This window comes from Mchenga conophoros, linkage group LG7 (assembly GCF_057382185.1).
Source record: "Mchenga conophoros isolate Kocher_MC1m ecotype Shallow Benthic linkage group LG7, M_conophoros_male_GT1.1, whole genome shotgun sequence".
NCBI classification, from domain to species: Eukaryota; Metazoa; Chordata; class Actinopteri; order Cichliformes; family Cichlidae; genus Mchenga; species Mchenga conophoros.
The window spans coordinates 39,982,630-40,010,330 of NC_140532.1; the positions used below are offsets into that span (position 1 = coordinate 39,982,630).

Here is a 27,701-nt window from a genome sequence, read left to right on the forward strand (position 1 = left end):
GCTACTGGTGGTCCCACGTACTAGATTTAAAACACGTGGGGATCGGGCTTTTCAGGCACTGGCACCTAGGCTGTGGAACTCTCTGCCGTTGTCTTTACGCTGTCTAGACTCTACTGACTCCTTTAAAAAGCAGCTGAAGACATTTTTATACAAACGGGCTTTTAACTAATTTAATTAATTTTAACTTGTATGTCTGATCTTATTGTAAAGCACTTTGTGATTTTTATCTGTGAAATGTGCTATATAAATAAATTTTACTTACTTACTTACTTAATCAAACACGGCAATTGGTGAATATTAGCCTTACTGACAGTGACGTTGACGTGACGATTAACAATGGCAGAAGCTGATATTTATCAATTGTCAGATCAATTTCATATTTACTAAATTGTCAAAGATGGAATCGTAACAAGTTGAAATCTATTGTACTGTTAAACCTATTGTAACAGTAAATATATTTTATTTATTTATTTACTAGCATTGGCACAAATGGGGGAATAAATATGGTACATTTTTCAGTTACCATGCTGTGTTGTTACTTCTATTAAATTTCTCAATACTAACAAATGCAATGTTTCTCATGTTCTCCTTTGCCTCAGTGGCTCAAAGTTCAACCCACATACCTGTCACTCATCTATCACCTAGCCTAAATAAAAGTATCTACAATATAAAGCTTCTCTTTTTAAATACGTGTTTTGTTTTCCTTTTTAAATCAATATTTCACTGTATGGCAAACATAAGTAAACATATTAGAACAGTTTCTTTCCTACTTCAAGACGTGAGAGCTGATCACAAAGGTGCAGAAAAAAAAAAATCAAAAGCATAATCCCAACAACAAAACGGAGCTAAAGCAGGATGGAAATTACCTGAACCAACTGTATGCCTTTATCAGTCTCCTTGTCGGTAAAGGATATGTCAGATAGTGAGCAAACAGCCTCACTACTGATGATTAGTTCATGTTCATGTTTTGTCAATGAGGACCTGAACTGAAGTGCTATTTGGGGAGGGCTGGTCGAGGTCTGTGATGCAGCAGCAGCTGATCTCATGGTTCACTCACATTAGAGTAAAAATAGGACTGCAGAGGTTGAGTGTGCAACACCCTCAACCTTTGGGTGACCACTTTTGATCGCAAAGCAACTGCCTCGCACCTGCTCCCAAACAATCATGGGCCATCTCAGACTGACTACAACCAAATGATCAGCAAAGGCTTGCAAATAACTGCCGTCTAATTTGGAAATTCAGACAGTTAATCATTTTAGTATCACTTGGGATGGGAGTTGAGAACCGGTTCTTGGAGAGAACCAGTTCTCAATTAGTTCCCAGTAGTTCAATTCCTTGCAATTCCTATCGATCCCACTCATCTGTTCCCTTTACACCTTTGCTACAATTAGCCAATTAGCAATTTCATTTCGTGTCCCAAAGGAGAAAAATAGCTGTCTGGATATGGAAATTACTTTTATTATTATTATTGCACAAAGAGACGAGAGCACAATGACAAAGTGCAATCTCCGTCCAGAACAGATAAAACTGTAAAACTGTTTATATTCTTAAAAGGTAATTGTGAGACAATGCTTTCCACATAATTTCACAGAGACATGCAAACGTAATGTAATAAGTAGTGCAACAAATTACTTTCTCCTCGGAGTAATTTAACAACATACTGCATTACTTTTAAGAAAAGTGTTCTGTTATACTTGTAATTCATCAATTTTTTTGAGTAATGACCCCAACGCTGATCACAACAACGAGGTGACATGCACAAACATTTGAAAACACAGCATGCAATTAATTTTCTGCATGTTTTATCTTTAATATGCTTTCTTGGAGATACGGGTGACTCCCAAAGCAGAGCTAGTGAGACCCCAATGAGACTCAATAAGGACATTGATAAGGAATCGAATCAGTAAGTGATAACGATAATGGAATCAGAATCACTAAATTCTTATAAATTCCCGTCCTTAAGTATCACAAACCCAATAGATGTGATTTCTAAAATTACCCCCAACCGTTCAGATGCATCAACATCACTTTGAAGTCAGTAGCTGACTGTGAGTGGTCACTTGTGCACAAGAGCACAAGATCACTAGAGATGGTTGGAACGATTCTGATCCATGCTACCGTCTCCAATCACTACCTTCCCCAGTGTGGCGTTAAGTGTGTGGCACACTGTCACCTACGAAGGACAGGCTACTGTCAGAGATTTAAAGAGGATGAGGTGGAGTCAGCTAATTCAAGTAAAGAGGAGGAAGAGAATAAAAGACAAATGTCAGAAAAAGAAAAATGAAGAGGCCAACTGGTGTACAACCCGAGAAGGACGAGACATAACAGGGGGCACAGGGACAAAGATGACATGTCAAAGAGAAAGAGCGACACGGAGGGCTGATGTACAGATGAGAGGTGGATGGAGTACAGGCTGTACTTGCAAGCTCATTAAACAATGCAGTATCTGATGGGTAAAGAAAGAAAGCAATGGAGAGAAACTGTCCCAATCACTACTGCCTGGCCAGAAAAAGATCAATCATCAATGACAAGGAAGATGGATGTAAAGAATAAGCCTCCTGGTGATCCCAAGTTACCCACAAAGTAATGATGTGAAACGTCTCAGCGGGGGTATTTGTCAATTGCTCATTTGCAGTATGCTCAAGGAAAAGTTTGGGAGTTTGATCACATGGCTGTTGGTGGGACGATCTGGCAGGGTGGGTATCAGACCCTAACTCAGGTACTGGATAATCAACAGATCATTTTATTGGTTTTAATTGAAGAAATAATATCTGCAGTCATTCTGAATATAAGCAGAACAGCCCCCTGCTAGTCTTTTTTCTTTCTCATGACGCTAATTACTTCTGCAAGTGATCATAGGATTAAATTGGGACTAGTCAAGGTAACATGCTTATACCTTAACCAAAAGTAACAATTTCCTCTTATTTCTAGACAGTGCGCTTTTTTCAATCAATAAAGCAACTGTAGTGATTTTCTTTAAGGAGAAGGGAAATACCTCAACGGGGGCAGAAACACTGTGTATGGAGGGGAAGAAGAAAGCTGCAATAGTCCCATTTCGACTTCAACATGTCAGTTCTAACAGCAAACACTATCTTAAAAAAGCCTAATATGGGCTAGGCTGATGTATTTTACTGAATATATTTTAAAGCAACTTTTTTGTCTTTGTCTGAAAAGTTAATTACAAGTCAACACACAAATGAACTGAAGTAGAAAAGTCAGTCCCTTTTCTAGTGAGCGCAGAGTAGATCTAAAGTAGCTTATTGGAGAGGTACTGAAAACACTTGAGTTATTTTTATAATGAAGACAGGTAGAGTAACAGTAAAGCCAAAAGGTTTTAATGATCTTGGGAACTTGTGGACAAGCGATGGTAAAATGAAGCGTGAGATGGACAGGCAGAAAGGTGCAGCATCAGCAGTAATGTAAGCACTGCGCTGGGCCGTTGCGGAGCTTTTGATTTACAAAGTCAATCTACGTTCCAACCCTCACATATGGTCATGAGCTCTGGGTAGAGACTAGAAGAATGAGCTCTGTGGCCTGCCTCAGCCTTAGAGATCGGGTGAAGAGGTTGGCTCCTTTGTATTAAAAGGAGTTCAGCTGGTTTAACCCTCTGGGGTCCAGGGTATAATTGGCCGTTTTTGACTACTTTTGATTTTACCTCTATATTTCACCTTTAAAATATGTTTTTCTTGCCTTTTTTGGTATTATTATTTTCAGCACAACCTCAAATATCTGAAATTTGAGTTATTTTTTCATTTTGGTATACTATATTAGCACAGTTGATCTAAATTCAGACAAAAAATTCAAAATCCGAGTAGAAAAAAGTTATATTTTTTACTGTAAAACCCACAAACATGTTTAACGAATCATTTTCATAACTTGAAATGCAAATAGAAATTGTACATTTTTAAAAATTATGCACAAGTTTTGCAAACAAAGTTATATGGTACTATTTAACTAAAAATGCAGCCAAGGCCTCAGGTGTTTTTTATATAACCATTTAAATCTATTTACTGAACAATCAGGTAGAATAGCCTTTATTGTCATTGTACAGAGTACAACGAAATTGGAGTGCCACTCCCTTGGTGCAAGATAAATAATAAATATAAATGTAAAATATAAAAAGTACAATAAAATAATCGCAAGTACTCAAACAATAGTAAGTACGATATATACAGGATAGCAGCATTAATATAATGACAGTATGAATAGCAGCATAATATAATGGCAGTGACGGTATGGTATAGCTAAGCAGGTTCAATTGTTTTTGTGCTTATTTACTACGGTGATAGCTCTGGGAAAGAAGCTATCCCTGAATCTGTTTGTCCTGGTTTTATGTGACCTGTACCGTCGGCCTGACGGTAATAGTTCAAACAGTTGGTTGCTGGGGTGAGAGTGGTCCTTAATGATATTGCCAGCTCTGCTGAGGTACCGAGAGTTTGCAGTGACCTCCAGGCTGGGCAGAGAGCAGCCAGTGATCTTCTGGGCTGTGTTGATGACCCTCTGCAGTACTTTCCTGTCTGCAGCTGAGCACCCTGCATACCATGTTGTTATGCCGTACGTTAGGATGCTCTCTATGGTGGCTCTGTAAAATGTCACCAGCAGCCTCTCCTCCAGGTTGTTCCTCCTGAGCACTCTCAGAAAGTGGAGACGCTGCTGGGCCTTTTTTTTACCACCGCCGTGGTATTTGCAGTCCAGGAGAGGTCATCAGAGATCTGCACGCCCAGAAACCTCATGGAGTGTACCCTCTCCACACAGCTCCCGTGGATGTAGAGTGGGGCCGGGTCTGCTCTGCCCTTCCTGAAGTCCAAGATAAGTTCTTTAGTTGTCGTGGTGTTCAGTTGGAGTTTGTTAACTGAACACCACTCAGTCAGTCTGTTGACCTCATCTCTGTAGTTCGACTCATCCCCCCTTGAGATGAGTCCAACCACTGTGGTGTCATCCGCGAACTTTATGATGGTGTTTGAGAGATGGGTAGGGGAGCAGTCGGATGTGTAGAGCGTAAACAGGAGGGGACTCAAAACACATCCTTGTGGAGACCCGGTGCTGAGTGTGATGGTGCTGGACAGGTGGGGGCCGAGTCTGACAGACTGTGGTCTATTTGTCAGGAAGTCCTTGATCCAGAGGCAGATGGGGGTGGAGAGTCCCAGGTGAGACAGTTTCTGGACCAGGATCTCCGGGATGATATGATTGAATGCTGAGCTGAAGTCCAGAAAGAGCATTCTCACATAGCTTCCTCGGTGCTCCAGGTGACTCAGCGCAGTGTGGAGCGCTATGGTGATGGCGTCCTCGGTGGATCGATTTGTCCTGTAGGCAAATTGGTGGGGGTCCAGAGTGGGAGGCAGACCGGCCCTGATGTGCTGACAGACCAGTCTCTCAAAGCACTTCATCACTACAGGCGTAAGTGCAACAGGCCTGTAGTCATTTGGGCTGGCCACAGCTGACTTCTTGGCGATGGGGATGATGGTGGAGGTTTTGAGGCAAGGCGGGACGGTGTTTGATGACAAGGAAAGGTTGAAGATTTTAGTGAAGACTCCGGTCAGTTCGTCAGCACATGCTCTGAGAACCTTTCCATGTATTCCATCAGGACCTGCCGCCTTCCTGGGATTCACTGACCTTAGAACACACCTCACTTGATGCTCCCTGAGTGTTAGTGTGCCAGTGCTGGGGGCGGGTGGAAGTGGTGTGACAGCTGAGGGCCTGGTCGTCTCAAAGCGGGCGAAGAAACGGTTTAGATCCTCAGCCAGCGAGGCATCAGTCCTAGATGTCGCCTGGTTATTGCTTCTGTAGTTGGTAATGTGATTGATCCCCTGCCACATTTTTCTGGGGTCGTTGTCAGCAAAGTGATCTTCAATCCTCCTCCTATAGGCAGCCTTAGCTTTCCTGATGCCTCTACTCAGGTCTGCCCTGGCCGCCCTATACGCAGCCCTGTCCCCTGACTTGAAGGCAGTGTTGCGGCTTTTTAGGAGGGATTGCACTTCGCTATTCATCCAGGGTTTTTGATTTGGAAACACCCTGACCCTTTTGTTGATGGTGACACTGTCAACACAGTTCCTGATGTACGAGAGTACAGTGTCCGTGTACTCCTGGAGGTTGTGGCTGGAGAATAAATCCCATACAGTTGTTGAGAAGCAGTCCTGCAGTTGAGAGAGGGCTCCTTCAGGCCAGGTTTTTATTGTCTTTGTCTGGGGCTTTGTTTTTCTCAGCAGGGGGGTGTAGGTGGGGGTGAAGGACATGCAGAGGTGGTCAGATCCAGCCAGGTGGGGGAGGGGTGTCGCTCTGAAAGCATGCCTGATGTTTGAATAGACATGGTCCAAAGTGTGCTCTCCTCTCGTAGCAAAGTCCACAAACTGGACAAATTTAGGAAGCACAGTCTTTAGGCACGCTTTGTTAAAGTCGCCGGCGACAATAAAAACCCCATCGGGGTGGGCAAGCTGTTGTTTGTTTATGGTGTTGAGCAAGAGGCTGAGAGCCGTGCCAACGTTAGCATCCGGTGGTATATAAACAGCTATCACAATAACTACTGTAAACTCCCTCGGGATGTAAAAAGGTCTGCACGAGACTGCCAGAACCTCCAAATCAGGAGAACAGTGCGTGTGAATGATCCTGCTGTTACAACACCACTCGTTATGCACGTAAACACATAGCCCCCCTCCTCTGCTTTTACCTGAGTTGCTGTTTGGTTGGTGTTCTGCATCAAAGAAGAAGGCACACAAATGATTTGTGCCAGTCCAAAAAAATGTAGTTTGTGTTCAGTATAAGACAAAGGAGAACACCACAGGCCTAAACCCTGCAGGTCTGACAGCAGGAGGTGCATCAGTCCAGTTTTCCATGTGGGAACAGCTTTTACACTGGAATCTGCCTTTGACGGCTTTTTTAGAGCAAATATGAAATTCAGCAGTCTAACTGACACACAATACAAGACAATAACTACACAACACACTAACTACAGCCTCCAAACACGCTAAACGTCACTAATGTCTCACATATGAAAACTCGCTCTCTCTCTGTCTTTCGCTCCCCCGCTTTCCGTCGCGGGTATCACTCCTAAAAACTTCCCCTTCTCCCTAAACAACCAAATGTCACATGTTGCCTTATCATTTTTTTGATTGGCTGACATGGTAAACTCTAACACCAATAGGGAAAGAGTGTTTTTTCTTTTTCTTTTTTAACTCGCAAGCGGAGAGTGTTTGCTAGCGCTGTCTGTAGAAAATGCAGTTTTACCGTTCTTCCCGCTGTAAACGCCACTGTTTTGTTCAGAAAAAAAAACATCGCGTGCATTTTTTATCACAACTCTGGTTTTACGTGGCCCATCGACACAATTCAAAAACTGGTATATAGTTTGAAGTCCGCACTTTCGACCCAAGTTGAAATGGAGACACTGACGTGCTGCATCTCATAGCTGTGTCGTCTTAAATTGGTCATGTGATTTTGACGCGCCGGCGCGTCCAGCAACCCCAGAGGGTTAAGCTAGAGTGCCTCCTTTGGAGATTGTTCACACTCAGAGGAGACTTCAGGGTAGAACCAGAACCTGCTAGAAGGATTATATATATCATCTAGCTTGGGGCCCACCTCAGGATCCTCCAGAATAAGAGGAAACTTTGCTGAGGACATGTGGAATACCCTGCTTAGGCTGGGATCACCATGACAGGATCTTGAATAACCAGAGGGAGGATTTAAATGCTAAAACCTCATGTTTTAGCATTCACCACATCCTGTTATTTGACACCTGTGATACACAGTCCACCGTGAATCATCAAAGGTTCATCCTGGTTAATCTTGAAGTCCACAGCTCACTTTCAAAAGGATTTCAACGTGAAATACTCTGTCCATCAGAACTTGTGCATAATTGATTTAATAGGCTGCCCAAAAGTCACATTCTCATTCACCTTGTGATAGAGAGCAGTGCCTCAAGGTTGTACTAAAAATTACTTTGCTTGATCATAAAATGCTAATCCATCTGGTGTTTCTCAGGATGTCTCAAAATGACGCAGGACTTTGAATCAGGCCTAACAAGTCAGCCGAACCAAGCAACAAACACAGTTTAAAACCAACTTCAGGAGCCACTGACCATTTAGCAACAGGCTAATCTCACAGCAAACCTGTGCGCACTCTCCCTTGTAACCTGATAAGGAATGTAATTAACTTGCTACTCTCTAAGCTTTCATACTACAAAAGCATCTTAGAGTAATGAGGACAGATTTACCTCCAGCTTTTTTCTTTCCTTTGAAGAATTTACATTTCTATCAGAACTAATTCCTTATTTCTGTGCAACTGATACTGTTAAAGCAGATTCTGACAGGCTGTGCATACCAATCAGAGCATGCTTTAACAGATGAAACATGTCATGTGGTCGAGCACAAGAGTCTAACACAACTGAACTTCTGCAACCAACAAGAAGCACAACACCAGGGCTTTATTCATCAAATACTTATCAGAAACGTAGGAAGTGAAGCTGTCCATGTGAGTCTACCCCCTAGTGTGACGTGAGTAGTTGTGTCTGATGCTTGCAACAGACTGAAACAGCAATCTGCAGATTTCCCTGGCTGTGTGTGTGTGTAAAAAGAGCATCTGGGGAGCGCCTGAGTAAATTAACAGAACAAAAAGCTGGCAGTCCACACGGGTCTGTCTTGTTGTGATGTTCATCCTGATCAGGAAACCAAACTGCGAGATGAACTTCACAAAAGATAAACAAAAAAAAACCCAAAACGAATTCGCAGATGTCATCTGACAGAGTTGCTTTTTAAAATTACAACACAGTGTGAGGGGTTTGAACCCACATTAAAATAAATATATCAACAGAATTTTTTTGCCTTTCCGTTTCACATCCCCAGCTAACAGGGGACAGACTTTCCTAAGAGCACCCTATTGGATGTGGCAGAGCAGTATAGCTAATTTATGGGTCAATATAAACTTCCATCACTGCAGACTGAAAGCTGTGCTGGCCTGCGGCAGTGAAGTGGAATAGAGCAGAACCTTTAAATCTAAGACACACAATACATAGGACGAGGGAAAAAGGTCCATACCGTCACGTAGAGCACGGCACAGGCTACAAATAAAAAACACAAGTACATACGTTCACAATAACTCTCCCTGCTCATTTTTTTCCTGCAGCCTTTACCAAACCCAGACCATATATTCAATACTAAAACTGTCAGTCAGTGCATCCCATTAAACGCATCACTTCCTACAGTAATTACAACAGCGCAATCCTTCCAGAATGGCGTGACGTGCAGAGACAATGTAACGGGATGATAGCGTGGGTAATTAGTGTCTACTATTAAAAACATAATTCACGGTACAAACAAGATGTGGTGATTTGTTTGAGCCGAGCCACAAACAAAACCACCGCAGGATGAAGGGAACTCGCAGTGGCGTGGAGACTCAGACTGCCGGTGATCAACTATTTTCACCGGTAGCTATATTTTTTCGCCTGAATGCGTCAGCAGATTATTTTTGAAAATGACACATTTTCAAACTGACAGGTTTAGCTGTCCTTGTAAATACTTTACTATTGACTTTTTCACAGAAATGTCACAACACACATCTGCCTCTCCTGAAAAGAGTCACAAGCAGTCCATCATCATTTATGTTTTCAGCTCTATGCTAGATCTGTATCTGTTTAGCAACTTCCTAATTGGAGTTTTACCTTCCGATATGTCATGTCACACAAATATCTAATCAGACAATCATGGCAGGAACTTCATGTATTTAGCCATGTAGACATGGTCAAGACGACCTGCTTCACTTTCAACCAAGCATCCGACTGGAGCAGAACATGACATGGTTGTTGGTGCCACATTGGCTGGTATGAGTATTTCTCTGAGTCTACTGATCTACTGGGATTTTCCCACACAACCATCCCCATGGTTTACAGAGAATGGTCCAAAAAAGAAAAAATATCTAATGGGTGGCATTTGTCTAGTTGAAAATATCTTTTTGATACCAGAGCTGAATGGCCAGACTGCTTTCAGCTTTAAGCTAAAAAAAGATTGGAAAAAGAAAAGTTGCATGGTCTGTTGAGGCTTAGTTTCGGCTGCCCCTTTTGGACGATAGGGTCAGAATTTGCTATAAACAACAGCATGGATCCTTCCTGCCTGGAGGTTTAGTATGCTGGTGTTGGTGCAATGCTGTGGTAGTTTCTTGGCACACTTAAGGCCCCTTAGTACCAACTAATCATTATTCAATATGCCACAGCCTAATTGAGTATTGCTGTGAAGTGTACCCATGTCCTGATGGCTGCTTCCAGCCAGATAACGCATCATGCCACAAAGCTTAAATCATCTCAAACTCATTTCCTAAAACATGATTATAAGTTCACTGAGTCAAATGAGAAAGTAAGTTAAAAATAAATCATGGGTATTACTGTTCTGCGTCTATTTCAGGTGGCTCTCCATTGAGTTTTTTGTCAGCTCCAGGTGTTGCTCTGTCAGGAGGCGTGCAGCGTTTTTTGTTCGTGCTCCAGTTTTTGCCTTGCACAGATGTTCTGATTTTGGTGGAATACTGTCCTGTTCCATCGACACATTGGATGCAGACCGAGTGTCCTCAAACAGTGAGTTGAATCAGTGTATGCGATAAAAAAGGAATTTGATGATGGGCAATTGGTGTCGATTAAACCTCAAGCATCGCGATAACTCTGGCAAATTAACTTTGAGCAGTTTCTGTTTGCAGTTCTTCCAGTTATCACATGGAAGCGTAAATCACACTTGAGCCTAAAAAAATTAAATTAAATTAAAATGTGTTCAGACTTGACTGAGTTATGACTTTGGGCAGAAGTAGCTTAAATGCCTTAATTACCTTCATGAGCCCCGTGTCACAGCCACTGCTGCAACTGCTGACTGTGCTGACTGTGCTGGCGAACGGGCCAAATCAGCATGTATAACCACACAATAACGACATTCATGTTGCTTGTAAATACCACATGCAAGATCTTTGCTTGACATCCCTTGTTCTAAGCAACTCACATCCTTGTTATTCTAATTAAAGGAGTTCACAGAGAAGAACATTTAAAAAAAAACAAAAAACCTTTTCCTGTGAGCTTCTGTGCGAGTGCGCAGTGTAAGCTGCACTACTATACTCCCAATTTGGAAGCAGGTCTCAGTCGGTTTGTTGTTTACATTATTAGCCTCCTCGAGTCATTACATAAAGTATAAGCACACTTAATTAAGTCTGCAATGTTCGGTAAACATTTTCTATCAAATATACTGTGGAGCGCCTTGTTTTGACACCGCACTGCTCCTCGCTGTAGTATCTCCAGGTTCATCTCATTTACCAGCGAGGACCAGCACGGTGATGAAATTCAGCGTAAACACAGAAGCGGGTGCTGATTTAGAGTCAAAATCAATACCCAGAGAGAGCGAAAGTAAGAGAATATAAAAGTCTACTTACTTAAGACTACAGCGAACCAAAACATTCGGATCCATACGAACCCACAGTCTTTCAACCTTTGCGATCTGAGTGATCGCTGTGAAACAAGCGCTCTGATCGTCAAAATAACACATATGCAATGCCAACAAGTGATGATAATGAAAGGAAAGATGTAAAAAAAAAAAAAAAAAAAGAAAAAGAAAAAAATTGAGATAAAATAATAAAAAGGGGGTTTTAACTATTTATTAAAAATATATATTTTTCAAAAGCTCCTCATTAAAAAGCTGTAACTATGTCCCAGTGGTTCCTCTACCACTGAATAGGTGTAATGAGTCCTGCTGCTTTTATGAGCTTATAACAATGAAAGAACCAATAATTAGCTTGAGTTTCACAGCAAAGTTTTTTTTTTGGTCACTAATGCGCTGCAAGCTTTTTTCCCCCCTTCTTTTGCTTGGAGGACGTCAAAACCTGTTTCTACTGCCTTACCGTAAGGAAATGATTTAATACATAAAAAAGGGAAAAGTCAAAACGATTTGAATGTTAGCTATTAGTTTCTTGTGATTTCAGTCTAAATCTAAATCTCACATCAAGCCGTGTAGGAAATGATGATTAGGGTGTTGCAGCGGCTAATACATGTGGACCTGCAGTGCAAAGTTCTTATCAATTTGCTGCTGTTCATGATATAATTCTGTGAATAAAGGCAAGGAAAGAAGGAAAAATAAAGGACTACAAAGAGAAAGGCAAGCGAGCAAAAAAAAAAATTCAACACAATTCAACAATGGTTTATTGAGTGACTGATCGATGAGTGCAGCTTCAGCCAAAAAGACTCAACGGAGAAAATAAAAAAGAGAGAACAAAAAAGACAGCAGAGACACGACCTCGCTAACCACAAACTCCAGCCTTGGAGAGAAGCAAAACAAAGAAAATGGGATGTAGTAACCAATGGGTGTGCAGTCCACACTGAACACAAGAGCAGCGCAGCCTTGTAAAATGAGAGCGTGACAGATAAGGCAGAAAAAAGGTGATGCTGCCTGAAACCTTGGGAGAGAGAGGAAATGAAAGTTGTGGGCACACTTAGCGTGAAGACAGGAGTAGAAGAGCGCTGGGAAGGCACACAAGAAACTATGAGCAGTACACACAAGCAGCCTGCACAAGAACACACACCGTGACAGAAAGAAACACATATTTGCTGTTCTGAGTGTACGCAGCGTTTAAAGGACAGACAGGAAACTGACCTGTGAGCACGGCCTTAGCGGAGGGTTCAGCCAGGTCCAGGGCGGACTTGCCGTCCGTGTTGCGGATGTTGGGGTCGGCTCCATGCTGCAGTAACACTGTACAACAACAGGGCAGACAGAGACAGTAGCTAAGCTCCTGGACTGACACACAAACTCCCCGACACACACTTCCTCCCAGTCCACCTCCTGCTCCTCCCGCTGCTACTGTTGAACCACATCCTTCTCCATACACTGCTCGTCCTGGACCTCCTCCTTTCTCTACCACTTGATCCTCAGCTATCCCTCCCGTTCCACCTCCCGCGGTTGTGTCTCCTGGCAGTGCTCCTGCCAGTCCCGTTTCACATTTCTCTCCTCCTTCTCCAGCTGCTCCTCCTCTGTTGCTAGTGCTGCTCCCTCGGCTGCCCCTGGCTGCCCCTGCCCTGCGACCCATGCTGCTGATGTAAACAGACATGCCACAACAAAAGCAAGCAAAAGCTACACTACAACACACCGCCAGAGAGAAACAGCGGACTTAACAGCTACGTGACCGGCCGCAAAACACATCACACTTCCAAGAATGAGGAAGGGAAGGCTGTGATTAAGCTGAGAATATAAGTTTAAAAAATGAAATGAAAGGGAAGAGAAGAGAGGCTACGGCTAATCGAGGCAGCAGCAGCAACAGCGACGAGGCGGGCAGGCAGTGCGAGTGGAGAGACTCTTGCCTCTCCAACTGACTGAGCGATGCAGCGGAGAACAAGATGAGAGAGGAGAGGCGAAGAGAGGAGGGGACATGAGAGACGAGGAGAGGGAACCATGGGATGGGGGGGGGGCTTAGAGTTGGAGTGGATGGGAGAGGTAGAGGACGAAAAGAGGGGAGGAAGAGCAAAACAAAACAAGAGAGCTGGAAATGTGGGGAAAGGAAAGGAAAGGAACAAAGCAAGGTGAGGCTAGAGGCATGAGACTACCGAACAGGTATGAGCTGAATAACAAACTGCTTGCGCTTTTTAAATGAGCCCTTTTGAGGGTGCTAATGTCAATACTCTTACTGACTTCCTTTCCACAACACTTCCCACTATTGTGAGTGTTGAGCAGTTCCCAGCGCACATGCCCTTTGTACACTTGTGTACACTTGAAACCACCCAGCTTACAGCCGACATAGAAGAAGAGGAGAGAAGCAGGCATCTTGGTACATACGTGCACGTGCTCTCTCTCTCTTTCGGCCCCGGCACTGACGCAGACCTTATTCACCCACTCACCCCTCAACAAAAACATGATTTAACTCTGCGCCAATCCCAATCCAACAGTGAGAGTATAAAGATGTGCCCATACTCTGCCAGAGAGAGAAACGACAGTCTGATGCACAACCATACAGCAACGCAATCTCACATTCACAGCCTGAAATGCTCATGCATCTTGCAATACGGTCTGTGCTGCTTGTAATTCATTCACAACTGTCAGCATCTAATTTTGAGTTCAGTCTCCAGAGGACGTAGTTGTGCTGTAACACCTGCAAAAGCCCACTCTGAACGACCCAAATCCTTTTTTTAAATGCTAGATTAGTTGTCAGGACAATGTTACATTTGCAACAGTTACGAATGCCTCCGATACCTGTGACCATTCAGCAAACAACTTTTACAAAAAATGAGCACAGAGATATCTCCTTCTCAGCCCGTCTCAACTAAAGTGGTTTTAAGATGTGTAAATGTAAGTAATGCAAGTGGGAGGTTCTACTTAAAACACTTGCTATTTAGCTTCCAAGACGATAATAGGGTAATGCCATTTTGCAATCATTCTCTTGTCATTTTGTGCTATAAATCCAGTGTACTCCGTTCCCTTCAAGTGTGGCACCTTCATCCCTCCCTAAAGGTCTCGCCCCCTACAAAGCTGTTTGCAGGTTCAAAACAGCTTGAGTCAAAAACAGAAAGGTCAAACCAATTCAGCTGTTTGAAAACCTTTGGGTCCAAGGAGTCGGATGACGAACAAGAAATACGATGCATGATTAACCCAAAGCCAAGAAGCAGTCCTGTTTAATGATTTTGGTGTCAATATTAGTTAATCTAATGATTCAGAGTTTTGCTATAATCCAGCAGCCTTTTGTTGCACAGAGTTCTCTTGGAAACACTTCACAGTGAAAGCCTTTCTTTAAGAAAATCTTTTGCTTTTATCTGCTCAAAATGCACATCATACAGTAAAGATAAGGAGGTCTTTCTTCTGCTCCGTCACGGCGGGCCACACAGTGATAACTGGGAAGTTGAACAATATGATCTGAATAAATGCATGGAGCACCAAATTACGTGAGGACTGTTGTTCTGAAAATATTAATTAAGAGGGAGGAGAAAAAAAAATAATAAACTGCAATTTCTAAGTCATTTATCTAGACAAAAATACCAATTATTTTCTCAAAAACAAGAATTGTTCAAATAGATAAAAGTAAAAAACAGTCTCTTTAAAGATGCCACTTCAGTGGAATTGTGACGGCAACGTTCGCTTTTTTGACATTTCCTAAACTAAATGATTTTCTATTACCTTCAAATAATAGAAAAATAAATTGACATCAGCCTTAGCTGGATGGTTAAGAGACATTTTAACCAGAAAAGCTGTCTCCACCCATCAGGCTCCATGGATTCCATAAAATAAAATGCATGGATAAGGATCCTCACAACTCCATGCATGCATGGATACAATCACATTGTTTTTATCAAATAGATCATTGTGGTTCATTAATGCAGCACCCAGAGGTGGATGGCCCTGTAGTGGTTTATACTCATGGTGTTGTGGTTAACACATTCAGCTAACACATGAACAAGTCCCATTTCGAGACCGGGAAGAGACACAAATCCCTGGGAGATTTCCGTCAGGAAGGGCATGAGGCGTAAGAAAAACCTGTGCCAAATCAAACATGCGGCTCCATCCGCCGTGGCGTCCCCTCGCGAACAAAGAAGCAGTGGAAAGAATAAAAATAATCCACATACGGAACTGTCATTGGAATCACTGGAAGCTATCGTCTTCAGCATGGCTGCCTCAGGATCTGAAATATCCTCATGTCAATGTGATTTTCTCTTAACCTTGAACCTGAAAATATGCAAGTCGAGTAATGAGAGATTAATTTCTTACTTCTTACTTACAGCGTCCATCACGCTGAGCTGAATTTACAGTCAAATCAGAGCTGCTAAATCTTTAGCCTGGCAGGATGACAGGCTACTAAAACGCTGTCCAACAAGCAAAAAAGCAAGACCATGTGATTTTTGTTTACATGCCTCGGTTTGGTTGTAACTTTGCAGTTTGGGCTGCAAACCAAATCTTCTCTGTCCCTTTTCTGGTCCACATCTGACAATATAGATGCAGTTTTACTGCATGTGGTGGGCTGGTGGGTTTATCCAAAAACATGTTCTGGTCTTGACTTGTAACAGTTCAAAAAGGAACCTCTGTGCATAATCATTTGGTAAGCTTATGTAAAACTAATCCCTGTAAATTAAAAGCTCAGGCTTCAGGCATCTCTCTTGATTTACAATATATTTTCAAGTCCTGTGCCAAAACTGACATCAGATCAGGACATATTTCCTCATACGGTAATCTCATGCAGTGCCAAAGTATAAAAGCCCTGGGTTCTGTTTATGGAAGCCAGGCAAGGGGCAACGAATGAGAACTTTTGGGGAAGAAGACCTTTGATAAGTACAGAACACAGAGGTCATTTCAAAATTGTGACTTGTTCAAAACATACTTGATTAGAGTCTTGGAACAAGAATGTGGAGCTAGAAATGAGCATAATTGTTTTTATTCAAAGACATGGAGTAAAAAGCGCTTGAAGCAAAGGTTATGTCGCTTTGATAACAAAATTTAATCTAAATTACCTTTGCAGCTTTATTAGATCTATGAAAGCACTGTTTAAAAATATATTTAAAATTAACAGACATCAGATCATCTGTATTTTAATTTGAATTCTTACTATGAAATCTTGCAGAAAATCTATTCAGCTTTGCAAATTGTGCAGTCAGGGACACACACATCCAGGAGAAGAATGGTGAGTGGAAATGCGGATTGCATTTTTCCTTTGTGCCAAAGGCAAGAGAAAGAAATGCTTTTGAGGATGGCAGCCAGATTTTTAAATTACCTCACCACTTGATTATGTGACCTGGAAATATTTGCCTTCTGAACTGGCAGCAAACAACATATTTATTAGGTTCTTGGTTCAAAACAATTATTAGGCCGTGTTTTCTCAAAATGAAGGCACTAATATTTACTAAAGCGCCTTTCGGTGCACTGTATAACAGTGTATAAGGACACAAACAACTAAGGCTGCTTGTGTCCTTGAAATAATCCCCAAAAAGTCTGCATAGCATTAAGCCTGATCTAAACAGATTTAGCCTGTAAACATTTTCCAACTGCTGTCTTAAAAGCTTGCTTACTTGCTTCATGAGGTTTTCTTGTATATATACACTATGTCAGAGTCAGAAAACTCTGACTGTACAAACTTTATAAATCTATCGTTTCACCCTGAAGAATAAAATCTGAGAAGTGATTATTGGTATAGCAAGTGTGCCAAACTTTTCATATTAGGCTGCAAGTTTCAGTTGCTGTTGCAAATGAGCAAATGGCATGTTCAATCAAATTCAAACAACATATTGCTTAAAAAAAAAAACATATTTGCATTTTGCTTGAATAGCATATTACAAAATATTCTCTGTTTAGCTCCATCTACTACAGCAGGAGTCGGCAACCTGCGGCTCTTTAGTCCTTATAGTGCGGTTCCACGCAGTTTGGGAAAATAAATTAGAAGTATTTAGCTGCAGTGTATTTTATTTATGTTAGTTCTTTTTTTTAACTTGTAATTCTAAATTGGAAGATTATTGTAATTTTGAAATATAAAAATAAAATTATATTTTATTATTTTTTCATCGCTCAAAATAAGCGTCACACTTGCGGAAGCCGGTGTACCGGGCGAAACGCCGTGCATTTATCGAGACTTTCAACCCCAGGTAGGCCAGTTATGGATCTTCGGATCCACATTATGTCGGCAGCTGTTCTCCACCGTGAACTTTGTTAAAAACAAACACCGCTCACGCCTCACAGACGACAGCTTACAGTCCTGCGTAAAGATGAAAGTGACTTTTACAGCCCCAATTTGCAGACGCTGTGCGCAGAGGTTCAGGAGCAGAAGTCCCATTGTAAACATATCACGGCAGACCCGACGATGTTTGCGTGAACACGCTTTTCAGCATCTCTTTATTGACCACTTTTCACACACGGTTGCTGACGCATACAGCCGGCTGTAGCTTTTCAGCTCACAGCCAACACATACCAACAACAGCATAGACGGCACAGACGTTAAGGCGGCGAGGCGTGATTGCGGGTGCCGCTCAGGTGCGTCCTCCTCCCCTGCAGCGGCGCTGCAGACCACGCCCCCCCACACACATTAACCAGGTAAAATACATATTTAGGCAGAAGTTTGCAAATATCTATTTTTCATTTTTCAGCAGCATAGTGCTTTTTTTCGAATTATTTTTTAAAAGTCATGTCAAGGCTCCAAAAGCCCAAAGGCGACATAAGGGTGGCGGCTCACAACAGTTTATGTTTGCTGGATCATTTTGGTTCAGCTGGGTGTCTTTCCTTTTGTTATATTTCTTTAAGAGTTCAAAATGTGCTAATTACATAAATAAAATGTAATTTTCTCTGTAGCACTTCATGGATTTCATAAGCAACACACCTTAGTTGTTCACACAAAGCATAAAGGTAAAAAACAATATATACAGTGTTATCTTTATTTTAGATGTCAAAAACTATTTGCGGCTCCCAGTGTTTTCTTTTGCATGGAAACCGGGTCCAAATGGCTCTTTGGGTCTTAAAGGTTGCAGACCCAGGCTACTCTCACTGCGATATTTGATCGAATGCAAACAACGTCAAATTTGATTAAGTACAGTACGGGGACAAACAAAAAATTGTGTAGTAAAGACGGGCACTTAAACACATCTCTAGAAAGCAACGTGGGAGGAGGTCAAGGTTATAAGACAGTCACTGAAAAAGAGAGGGTCACACAGCTGGTACTGTCAGCTGTTTTAGGACCTTAAATCAAACAGTCTAAACAAACTGTTGTACAGACCCTAAAGCGAAACGGATGTTGGGGAACCCTAAACCGGGTGCTGTGGACACTCAAAACTGGCTGTTACAGAAACCCTAAACCAGCTGTTACAAAGATGCAACACCGACAAAGAATCTTTTGGCTGTTATAAATGCACATATCAATTCATCAACAAATAGCAAATATTAGCCAATACATCAGTGCGGCTCTGTAAAGACCTTAAATGAGCCATTGTAAAACAAAGCCAGCTGCTATAAAGAGCTACCACAGAGAATTTCACTTGCAACTGATGCTGTGCTTAAAATGTCATGTCAATATAATTAAACAATAAAACACAAAGTGTGTCGTTCATAAATTCATTAAAAGTCCGACTGCAGGATGCCAAACTGAACCTGGAAATGTGAAGTCTTTATTTCCTGGTATGATTCAGCTTGAAGTTTCTGAATTCATCTCATTTCTAAAGTTTTTCAGAAAGTTTTAAAATCAAGCACTGCTTAGACTGAAAACCAACACTAAACATGACTGAGTGAAGAGAAAGTCAACAGCAGATTTAACCCTTTTTACCTCAATTTCAGTCTCATTCATAATTATTGATAAATCGATAAAACCTCTGAGAGCAGAGTGAAGTTGGTTCTCAGGGATCATCACAGCACCACAAAGCCCATTGCTGCTATGCAGTCTCTCAGAGCCCTGGCATCCTGCAGAAACTATGAAAAAAAGAAAAAAGACTGGCACAACTTTTCCTCCTTGTTGCTCTCAGCACTCCAGGCGAGGTGTCACTGAGTGTTCATGCAGTCATTTGTTCTTAGTCCTCATCCTGAGCAATACTTTTCCACAAACATCATAAAGATTACAGCTCAGATTGTTTTCATGTTTGTGGCCAATCGTGTTTACCTCTGATTTTCCTCGGGGATCAGTAACACAGCTCGTCTATTTTTCTGTGGAATTGAATCTTCATTTGTAAATCCACCCAGAAAGCCTTTTTGGAATCCATCGCTCACCTGTCTCATGGAATGGCTGCAACTCAATTTCATCTGAGATGCGTGTGAGACAAACGTTACCCCAGGATACAAGTTGGCTTTTTTATTTTTGTTTAAGACTGTCTGTGACACTTGGTTACATGTAATCTCTACACACAGCTGGTTAAATCACACAAATCTCCCGGTGCAGATATGCTGCGAGAGCATCCATAATAAATGATTACAAGCACCCGTGAGGCTAGAACCTGCAAGTTTCACCATAGTTAAGACTCTGCCTACCCACAACAAAAGGGCAGGGAACTAAAAATCAATGAATCAATAAATAAATGCAATGTTGTTTTCTTCAAAACCATCGCGCAGCCTACTCAGACTCTATTTTTGCTCAGCAAGTCGCTGTTATCGGTCAGCCCGGTATAGACCGTCTTGAAAGGTACTTTCCTTTCTGCTGCTGACAGGCAGACAACGAGTCGTGATGACAGAGACGGCCAAACAGAGGTCGTTGTGGACTGAAGGGATCAAACACTTTAGTATCGCTTTGCACCATCTCAACAGGAATGTGAACTCACAAGTAAGACGAAAAAAAATCAATGCTCCTTTTGTCCCCTGTGTGGGGTGGGGTGGGGTGGGTGGGGGACTAACAATAGGCAGTAACACAGTTTACAGATTAGTTGCTGCTTTAAGCTAACTGGGAAATAAAAGCATAGCAGTATAGAGCATGGGCTGGGGTCGTTAAAGTTTCTAATATAATGTCTATATAATGATTACACATTTCAAACTCCAGCTTGTGAGCTGCTGCACAAACACACCTCTTCAATTCAAACTTTAATTTTTAGGAAAAAAAATTTCCCAAAGCATTATCAACGAAGATGAGAAAATATATTTAAATGACTGTAAAAAATAAACATTGGCTTTTACTGCACCCAAAGGAGCAATGCAGCAAACTAGAATACTATTATGGCAACCAGTTCGAGCACTGACTGTTTTCTGTTTTGCTTCTGTTCACACGACCGGTTAATTCAATCTTACTGGGCCAACAGACACAAGAAAAATAGCAATACCGAGACCTTCAAATGCCACTAAACACATTTTTGAATGTACTGATGGTTGCTGTGCAATGCATACTTTTTGAGTGAGAGTCATTAATGCAAACCCCTTTGTACAGGTCATGGCCTGGCATTTTTACCATGTGTGTTTTGTGTGCTCACCTATGCAGACGTCTATCTTGCCCTTGATGGCGGCTTCGTGCAGCGGAGTGTAGTTCCAGTTGTCTCGAGCGTTTGGGTCAGCCCCCTGACACAGCAGCAAGGACACCACCTACGATAAAAAGGTTGTGGCATATGGGTGTTCAGATCGTTCTTTTTTTTTTTTTAACTTTATAACATGTAATAATTGCATGTGTGACACAGACAGAGCAACAGTTTGAAAATAAAAAGTCAAACTACAAACTGCTTTGCTTTGAAGTTTGAGTTGTTTTTTTCCTGCAAAACAAATGTGAAAATCTAACAACATACTCTTAAAATTAATGTTGTATTGGTGACAACATCGCACAACCACACCTAATCTGGCTGTACAGCACTTTTGCAGCAACAGCAAAACACGCAAGGTTACAAAAATCGAGGAGCGCACGACTGACCGAAACGTCACCAAAGCGCGGCTTGCAGCAGTGGATGTGATGTGTCAACAGAGGTGGGACTGAAAGAGATTGAGAGAATGTGTTCACACTTTTGTCGTACGAGCATAATGGCCACAGAACACTTTACCTTTGCACTGCTGACAAGCAGTGCAAAGCAGAATGCTGAACATCCATCCATCCATCTTCATCCGTTTTATCCGAGGCCGGGTCGCGGGGGCAGCAGCCTAAGCAAAGAGGCCCAGACCTCCCTCTCCCCAGCCACCTCCTCCAGCTTATCCGGGGGAATACCAAGGCGTTCCCAGGCCAGCCGAGAGATATAATCTCTCCAGCCTGTCCTGGGTCTGCCCCGGGGACATGCCTGGAAAACCTCACCCAGAATGCTGAACAATGAAGACAAATAGATGGTCCAAGACTGCAGCTCCTCTAATGGCCTAAAGTAATCGCTCAGATTCTAGTTCTACATATCCACATTTTTTAGCAGAAGCAAGCATGTTTGCATGTTGCTAATCTGCAATCTAGCCGCAGCTATCATTAACCCTCTCTCTCTCTGATTTTTTAAACAGCCAGATAATTACGTTTCGAAAGATTTCATAAATCAGTAGGTGATGTAACAGAGGCTACATCAATCTTTTTTTATAATTGCTACACTTTAAAAAAACAATAAAAGATAGGAATGCCAAGGCCTCCACCTCTGACCACCACTCAATCCAAAGGCAAGCAAAGCAAGAAGGGAGTGGGAGACTGACAGAGTGAACTCTGAGGTCATTCAGATGCTGTAACGGTCAGCTGTGGTAATGAGAGAGGTGAGCGTGGAAGTGGAACTGCTGATTTACTAGTTAATTCACGTCCCTATCCTCACCTATGGTTACAAGCAGTGGATATGACCGAAAGAATAAGACTGCAGATACAAGCCATGGAAATCAGCTTCCCAAGGGTGTCTAGGCTCTCCCTTACAGAAAGTTGCTTAGTCGGAGCTTAGTCATTCTGGAGCTATGACTCTTTCACACTGAAAACAACTAGTCAAGGTTGTTCAGGCATACTACCTGGGATACCTCCTAGGTGGGGTGTTTTGGCCATGTCCAACTGGGAGGAGACCCCAGGACAGAAGCAGGACACAGTGAAGAGACAATTCCCGTGAGGCAACTTGGGAACACCTCAGCGTCCACTCTCTCCCTTTCCCAGCTGAGAGAGGAAAGTCTGGACTGCCATCATGATCCAGACTAGGGCTGAGCCATAATCATACCGTTCACGGTAATACCAGTAGAATATGGGCAAAACGCGCATGCGCAGTGCCTTTGTTTTCATACGCACATGGCGGAAAAAGCATGGCGGCGACAGAGAATGAGGAGGGCGAAAGCGGATTGTTGAATGAAACAAATGAACCAGAATTGATTTGTAAAAATGCTCCAACTTCAGTGCTGTGGAACTGGTTTTGGCTTTTATCTGTCAGATACACAACAAAGCACAATTTCTGGTAGCGCATGCTAGCGGGCCGTCGTTATTACTGTTTTTCGGAAAATACGGCACACTTAAAATCATTCCTTTGATTTTCTGAACAATCGACAGTGCCCCTTATAATCCCGTGTGCCTTATGTATGAATTCTGGTTGTGCTGACCTCGAACCGAGTTTATGTCGTACACGGCGCTCGAAAATCTGTCAAAAAATGTTTTAGTACAAAGCTGCACCGCTTGATGGATTGTCGGAGAATTATGGCTATTGTAGGCAGGAGCCTCGCGGAGTGATACGCGCTGTGCTTCAACATAATATTACCGCATTGTGTGTGTATAACCTCTTTTTAAGTTTTGTGAATATTATACATGGTTATGCTGAGGACATGTCGGCCAATTTCCACTGGAAATGCCTTTTGGTTAAACTGTCAGCAAGGAATTAGCTTTAATGCACATAAAAAAAACAGCTGCTTGTTTAAGTGAAAATACATTGATGGGGTTTGTTTTTTGTTTGGTTTTTTGCACTAATAAAGTTGTGGAGTTTTGTCTTGCGTCAGTTATACCGTCAGTTATATCATTATCGCAAATTTTCAAATATATATCATGATAAATATTTTTGGCCATATCGCCCCGCCATAATCCAGACACAGATAAATTGATTTTAAAAAAACAAGGCAGTTGTCCACTTTCAATGTTTTAGCTGTGTGTGAGTGATCAATTTTAGTTTCCAAGTATATGTCATCAAAATGTTAACCGCTGCTGTGATAATACATTTGCATTACTGCTCCAATTTTCTGTGCTCTCCAACAAAGCTCCAAAAAGCTCTCTAACATTTGAAACCGTGAATACTGGATTGATTACTGTAGTAAAAAGCCAGGAAGACAAAAAGGATTAGCACATCTGTCAGAGATAATCCAAAACATCTGCATGCTCACTCATGAGCAGAATAAGAATGGGGGAATGAGAGTCATTTTCCAGATATGCTCAGTGTAATCTGTATAGTTGGAACCTTGATTAGGAGCTCATTTTAACTTCTTCTTTGGCGACATATAAAAAACTTTGTGTGTGACTCGATATAAATCCAGTTAAAGTTGGATTAAAAACTTGAATGAATGTCAGGCATGGCTAGATGGATGAAGATAAATCGCAGCAAAAAAAATTTTTCTGGCACAACTTCACTTGCTTCCAAGGTGCATGGAGAGGATAAAAGAATTCACAAAGCAGGAACTCCAGCAACACTTGAGGGAAGTTGAACAACTTTAATAATTGACCTACGCGTTTCGGCTTGTGGCCTTCATCAGGGTCATAGTAAAACATTGTAAAAATTGCTTAAATACAAGACAGGAAACAGAAAAAAAGAGGTGGCAATATAAATTTTATCCGGAAAAAAAGAGAAGCATCTTGGATATTCCGTTTTAAGAGTCTGCACCCCAGAGGTATGAATGAGGATTCTTCTATCAGTGAGTTTTTATGAACTACACCTTTTTTCTTTTTTTACCAGTTAAATTACTCTCACATGAGTAATGTTTATTTAATTAATCTTATTATTTTAGCCAAAGAAGTAACGATTTAGACATCTCATCTTAAGTCTACAATTTAAGTCAAAATTTTAGATATTTTACATTTTAGAGACATAAATAAGGATCTGTTAACAAATGTGCTTTTACCATTAAAGACCCCCCCCCCTTTTTTTTTAACCTGTGTGTATATTTATAGCATCCTCCTTATGCATTTCATGCATGTGTTATTTTCAGACATATGGGGGTTGTGTCACCCCCCCTCCTCCTCCTCATCAGTAATGATCTAGTCCGGTATTTACTTGGGCGTGACTCAGCCAATTAACCAATACCTACCTATTATATGTCAGCTGACCTATCTATGAAGTTTAGATGGATGAAGAACCAGGTGGATTTCTGGTTGTGGAGAGCATCGAGGGGAGAGCACTGCTGAACCAAGCAGAACTTGACTCTCTGACCCGTCCAGGGTGTACACTGCCGCTTAACCTAAGACAGCTGGGATAGCCTCCAGCGGAAGAAGATAGATGGATGTTCTACTTGTACAATAATTTTTCAATTAAAATCCATTTCATAATTTGTTGTACAAAAGAGTGCCTTGACATCCTGTATGATCAATTTCGGTCAGTAAAATCTTAGCATCTTCATCTCTGCCTCAAGAAATGCTTCTGTCTTTCCCTCAGTGCTGCAATCTACAAACCACACATCATAGCAGCACTCACCACCATCTTGTAAACCCTCCCTTTCACTCTTGCTGCCATCGTTCTGTCACAAATCACCCCTGACACTCATCTCCACCCACTCCACCCTGGCAGTCCTCTCTTCTACACTTCTCTTGTGACGTGAAGAAGAGAGTGTGGTGTTTAAAACTCATCTAGGAAGCATCTACTTACGTCACTACAAGGTAAACCCTCCTGAATGCAAACATGACAGAAGTCTTCTGATGAGTACATTAACATGGTATGAAGCCTCACCTCAGAGTGACCAAATGAGCAGGCGTTGTGCAGCGGGATGAGACCTCCGTCATCTCGTGCATGCACATTAGCACCCGTCTGAAGCAGATGGTCCACCACATCTTTCCGCCCAAAACCTAAAAGAGAGGCAGAAAGGGAGACGAGTGCTGAAAATAAAAGCAGAAGATCAACTATGAAGCCAGAGCACTAAAAACAAGTTACTGCAACAGCCTTGTCTGGCAGGTCTGGACTTAGTTTTACTGTTTAATCACGTAAATTTTTCATGTTCATCTACAATAAATAAGTCATTTAATTATGTTTTTTTTTCCTATTTACATTCCAGTTTTGTCTCAAACTCACTTTGTAACTCAAGAGAATCTGTTAATTTGGCTCAGGCTACTGAGGATTAGAAAGGCTTGTGATGTAAAACAGCTGTGCATGTTTTTCTTTTTTGTTTCTGGCCTGCCAAAAGCATTTTTAGAAAAAGCATTCATGCTCTTCTTCCTCAAGGAAAAACGAACAGTCCATTGTGACAGAGGCGTTCATTAAATGAAGCTAAACTAAGGTCGATGTTCTGTCACAGTGATGACTGTTTACCTGCTGCAGACTTTAATGTCAATGCATATATAAATGATTTCCACACATGCACTGCACAAAAGGTAAGTTTGAAGATTCAAACGTCCAACACAGCTGGACAACCAGTGGATTATATTACATCTGCTCAACCACTTAAACCTTATATTTTCTGTTTTACTGGAACATGTAAATAATGTACATGCACCTTTCTGAGTCTTTAGATATAAAATCACTCTAGTTTCTTCAATTATTTGTTTCTGTTTTCCATTTAAATGTCACATGCCCTTTTTAAGCCAGCTTGCAAACATTTAACATATTAAAAATGCAAATTACCATATGCCTCTATCTACAAATGCCACACACACACCGCACCATTACTCAACCACGATGTTATTTAATGCGCTCATTATTTAATTTGTGTCCTCTCTCCACACATTTGGCACGTAAAATTTGCTTCTCCTTTGGAAATCAATTATTAATGGCATTTTGGGTGTGACTGGGTGTAGTGTAACAACGCAGTAACACAGGAAGATGTTTCTCTGTTTTCTCTGTAGGAAAGTACAAGGAGTCGGAGGCAGCTCTACATTAAGCAAAACGTACTCCGCGGTAAGTTATGGTGAACACGGTTACATTATACTGGAATGCAATCCAATTTTACAGACTAAATTGATCGTTAATTTAAGGAGCGCAGCAAATTAATGGATCATGAGCTGGTTTTATGGTTTAATGAGGCTGAAAAGTGGTTTTGACTAAAAATTAAATATTAGATATTTAATTTTAATGTTTCGGACATTAGCTGAGTGTTTTGTTTCTTCTTTAGAAGTGTATGTCAGATCTTTGCTCCTTAAAAACTTGATGAGTAATCTACTGCTAAAGCATGTGCTTGCTTCTCACTCGTGGATTTTAATATTAGTTTCTTCCTGGTCACTCCCACACCTTAAACGCACCTTACAGCTAGACAGCCTGTAAAGAAGCCTGATTCAATTAAAAGGAAAAAAAGTGGTTTTCGTTGTCTTTACCTGCAGCAAAATGCAGGGGTGTCGATTTGCGTCCAGCCATGTCTTTGGCGCTCACATTCACCGCATCCACGAGTTTCTTCACCCTGGAAACATCACCATTTCTGCAGGCTTCAAACAACTCCCTGAAAGAACCGTTTGCACCGCTGCTTCCCGGGTTCCCGCTGCTCGAGTCGGGCGTAGAACCGGGACTGGTGCCGCTACCTTCGGTGGTGGTCGGGGAGCTAGCACTGCTGCTAGTGGTGGTGGTGCTGCTGCTGCTGCTGGTGGTGCTGCTGCTGCTACTGGTAGTGAGGGCCAAAGCAGGGGAGGTTGTGGTGGGAGAGGCTGGTGTTACCTCACCGTCACCGGTGTTCTCCATCGCGGCTCCGTGGGGAAGGGAGCTGGCATCATCAATGGATGCTAGCAGAGAGCTGGACGGGGTGACAGGGTGAGAGGAGCAACGGGGCGGGGAGGACAGGAGGGAGTTTGGCGGCTGCTGCTGCTGAGAGGAGCGACGAGATGTCGCCATTTTCACAACACAACAGTCCCCACTAGCAACAATAACACTGCTGACAACTTCCTGTCAGGAAAGCCAAACTTCCGCTCGGTTTTGCGTGGATTTATGGATTTAGGGTCAAAAATATCTTTAATTCAAATACAGGAATATCAGCATGTCTTCACTGGTAAGATTTCAAATTAAGACACGAGTACACACAAAATCTGGAAATGTTTTTTTATGAAGTTGCATTTGTTTTGGAGAGAAAATATATATTTTTTATTCAAGTGGAAATAGAAATAAAATTAAAAAAGACATATATTTATGCATATGTTTTCTATTCTATGTCGTTAAAAGACTGCAAAATAAAATTAATATTAATGAGTCTGGGTGTTACTAGTTTTCTTTTCTTTTTTTAAGTTTAACCCCTAATTTCATTATAATTTGA

General features: G+C 41.8%; 1 protein-coding gene across 2 annotated transcripts in view; it reads right to left on the bottom strand.

Moving 5' to 3' along the window:
- Nucleotides 1-27,320, bottom strand: part of tnksa (tankyrase, TRF1-interacting ankyrin-related ADP-ribose polymerase a) — a 104,784-nt gene extending 77,464 nt beyond the window's left edge. Inside the window, exons 1-4 of one of the 2 annotated variants that reach the window (XM_085279221.1) lie at nt 26,779-27,320; nt 25,205-25,320; nt 20,840-20,948; nt 12,600-12,695 (exon numbers count right to left, since the gene is read on the bottom strand). In XM_085279221.1, the coding sequence (XP_085135347.1) occupies nt 12,600-12,695; nt 20,840-20,948; nt 25,205-25,320; nt 26,779-27,286 (829 nt within the window). In that variant the 5' untranslated portion in view covers nt 27,287-27,320. The remainder of the gene's footprint in view (nt 1-12,599; nt 12,696-20,839; nt 20,949-25,204; nt 25,321-26,778) is intronic. The other variant, XM_085279222.1, reaches the window with a different exon arrangement.
- Between the last annotated feature and the right edge of the window lie 381 nt (nt 27,321-27,701).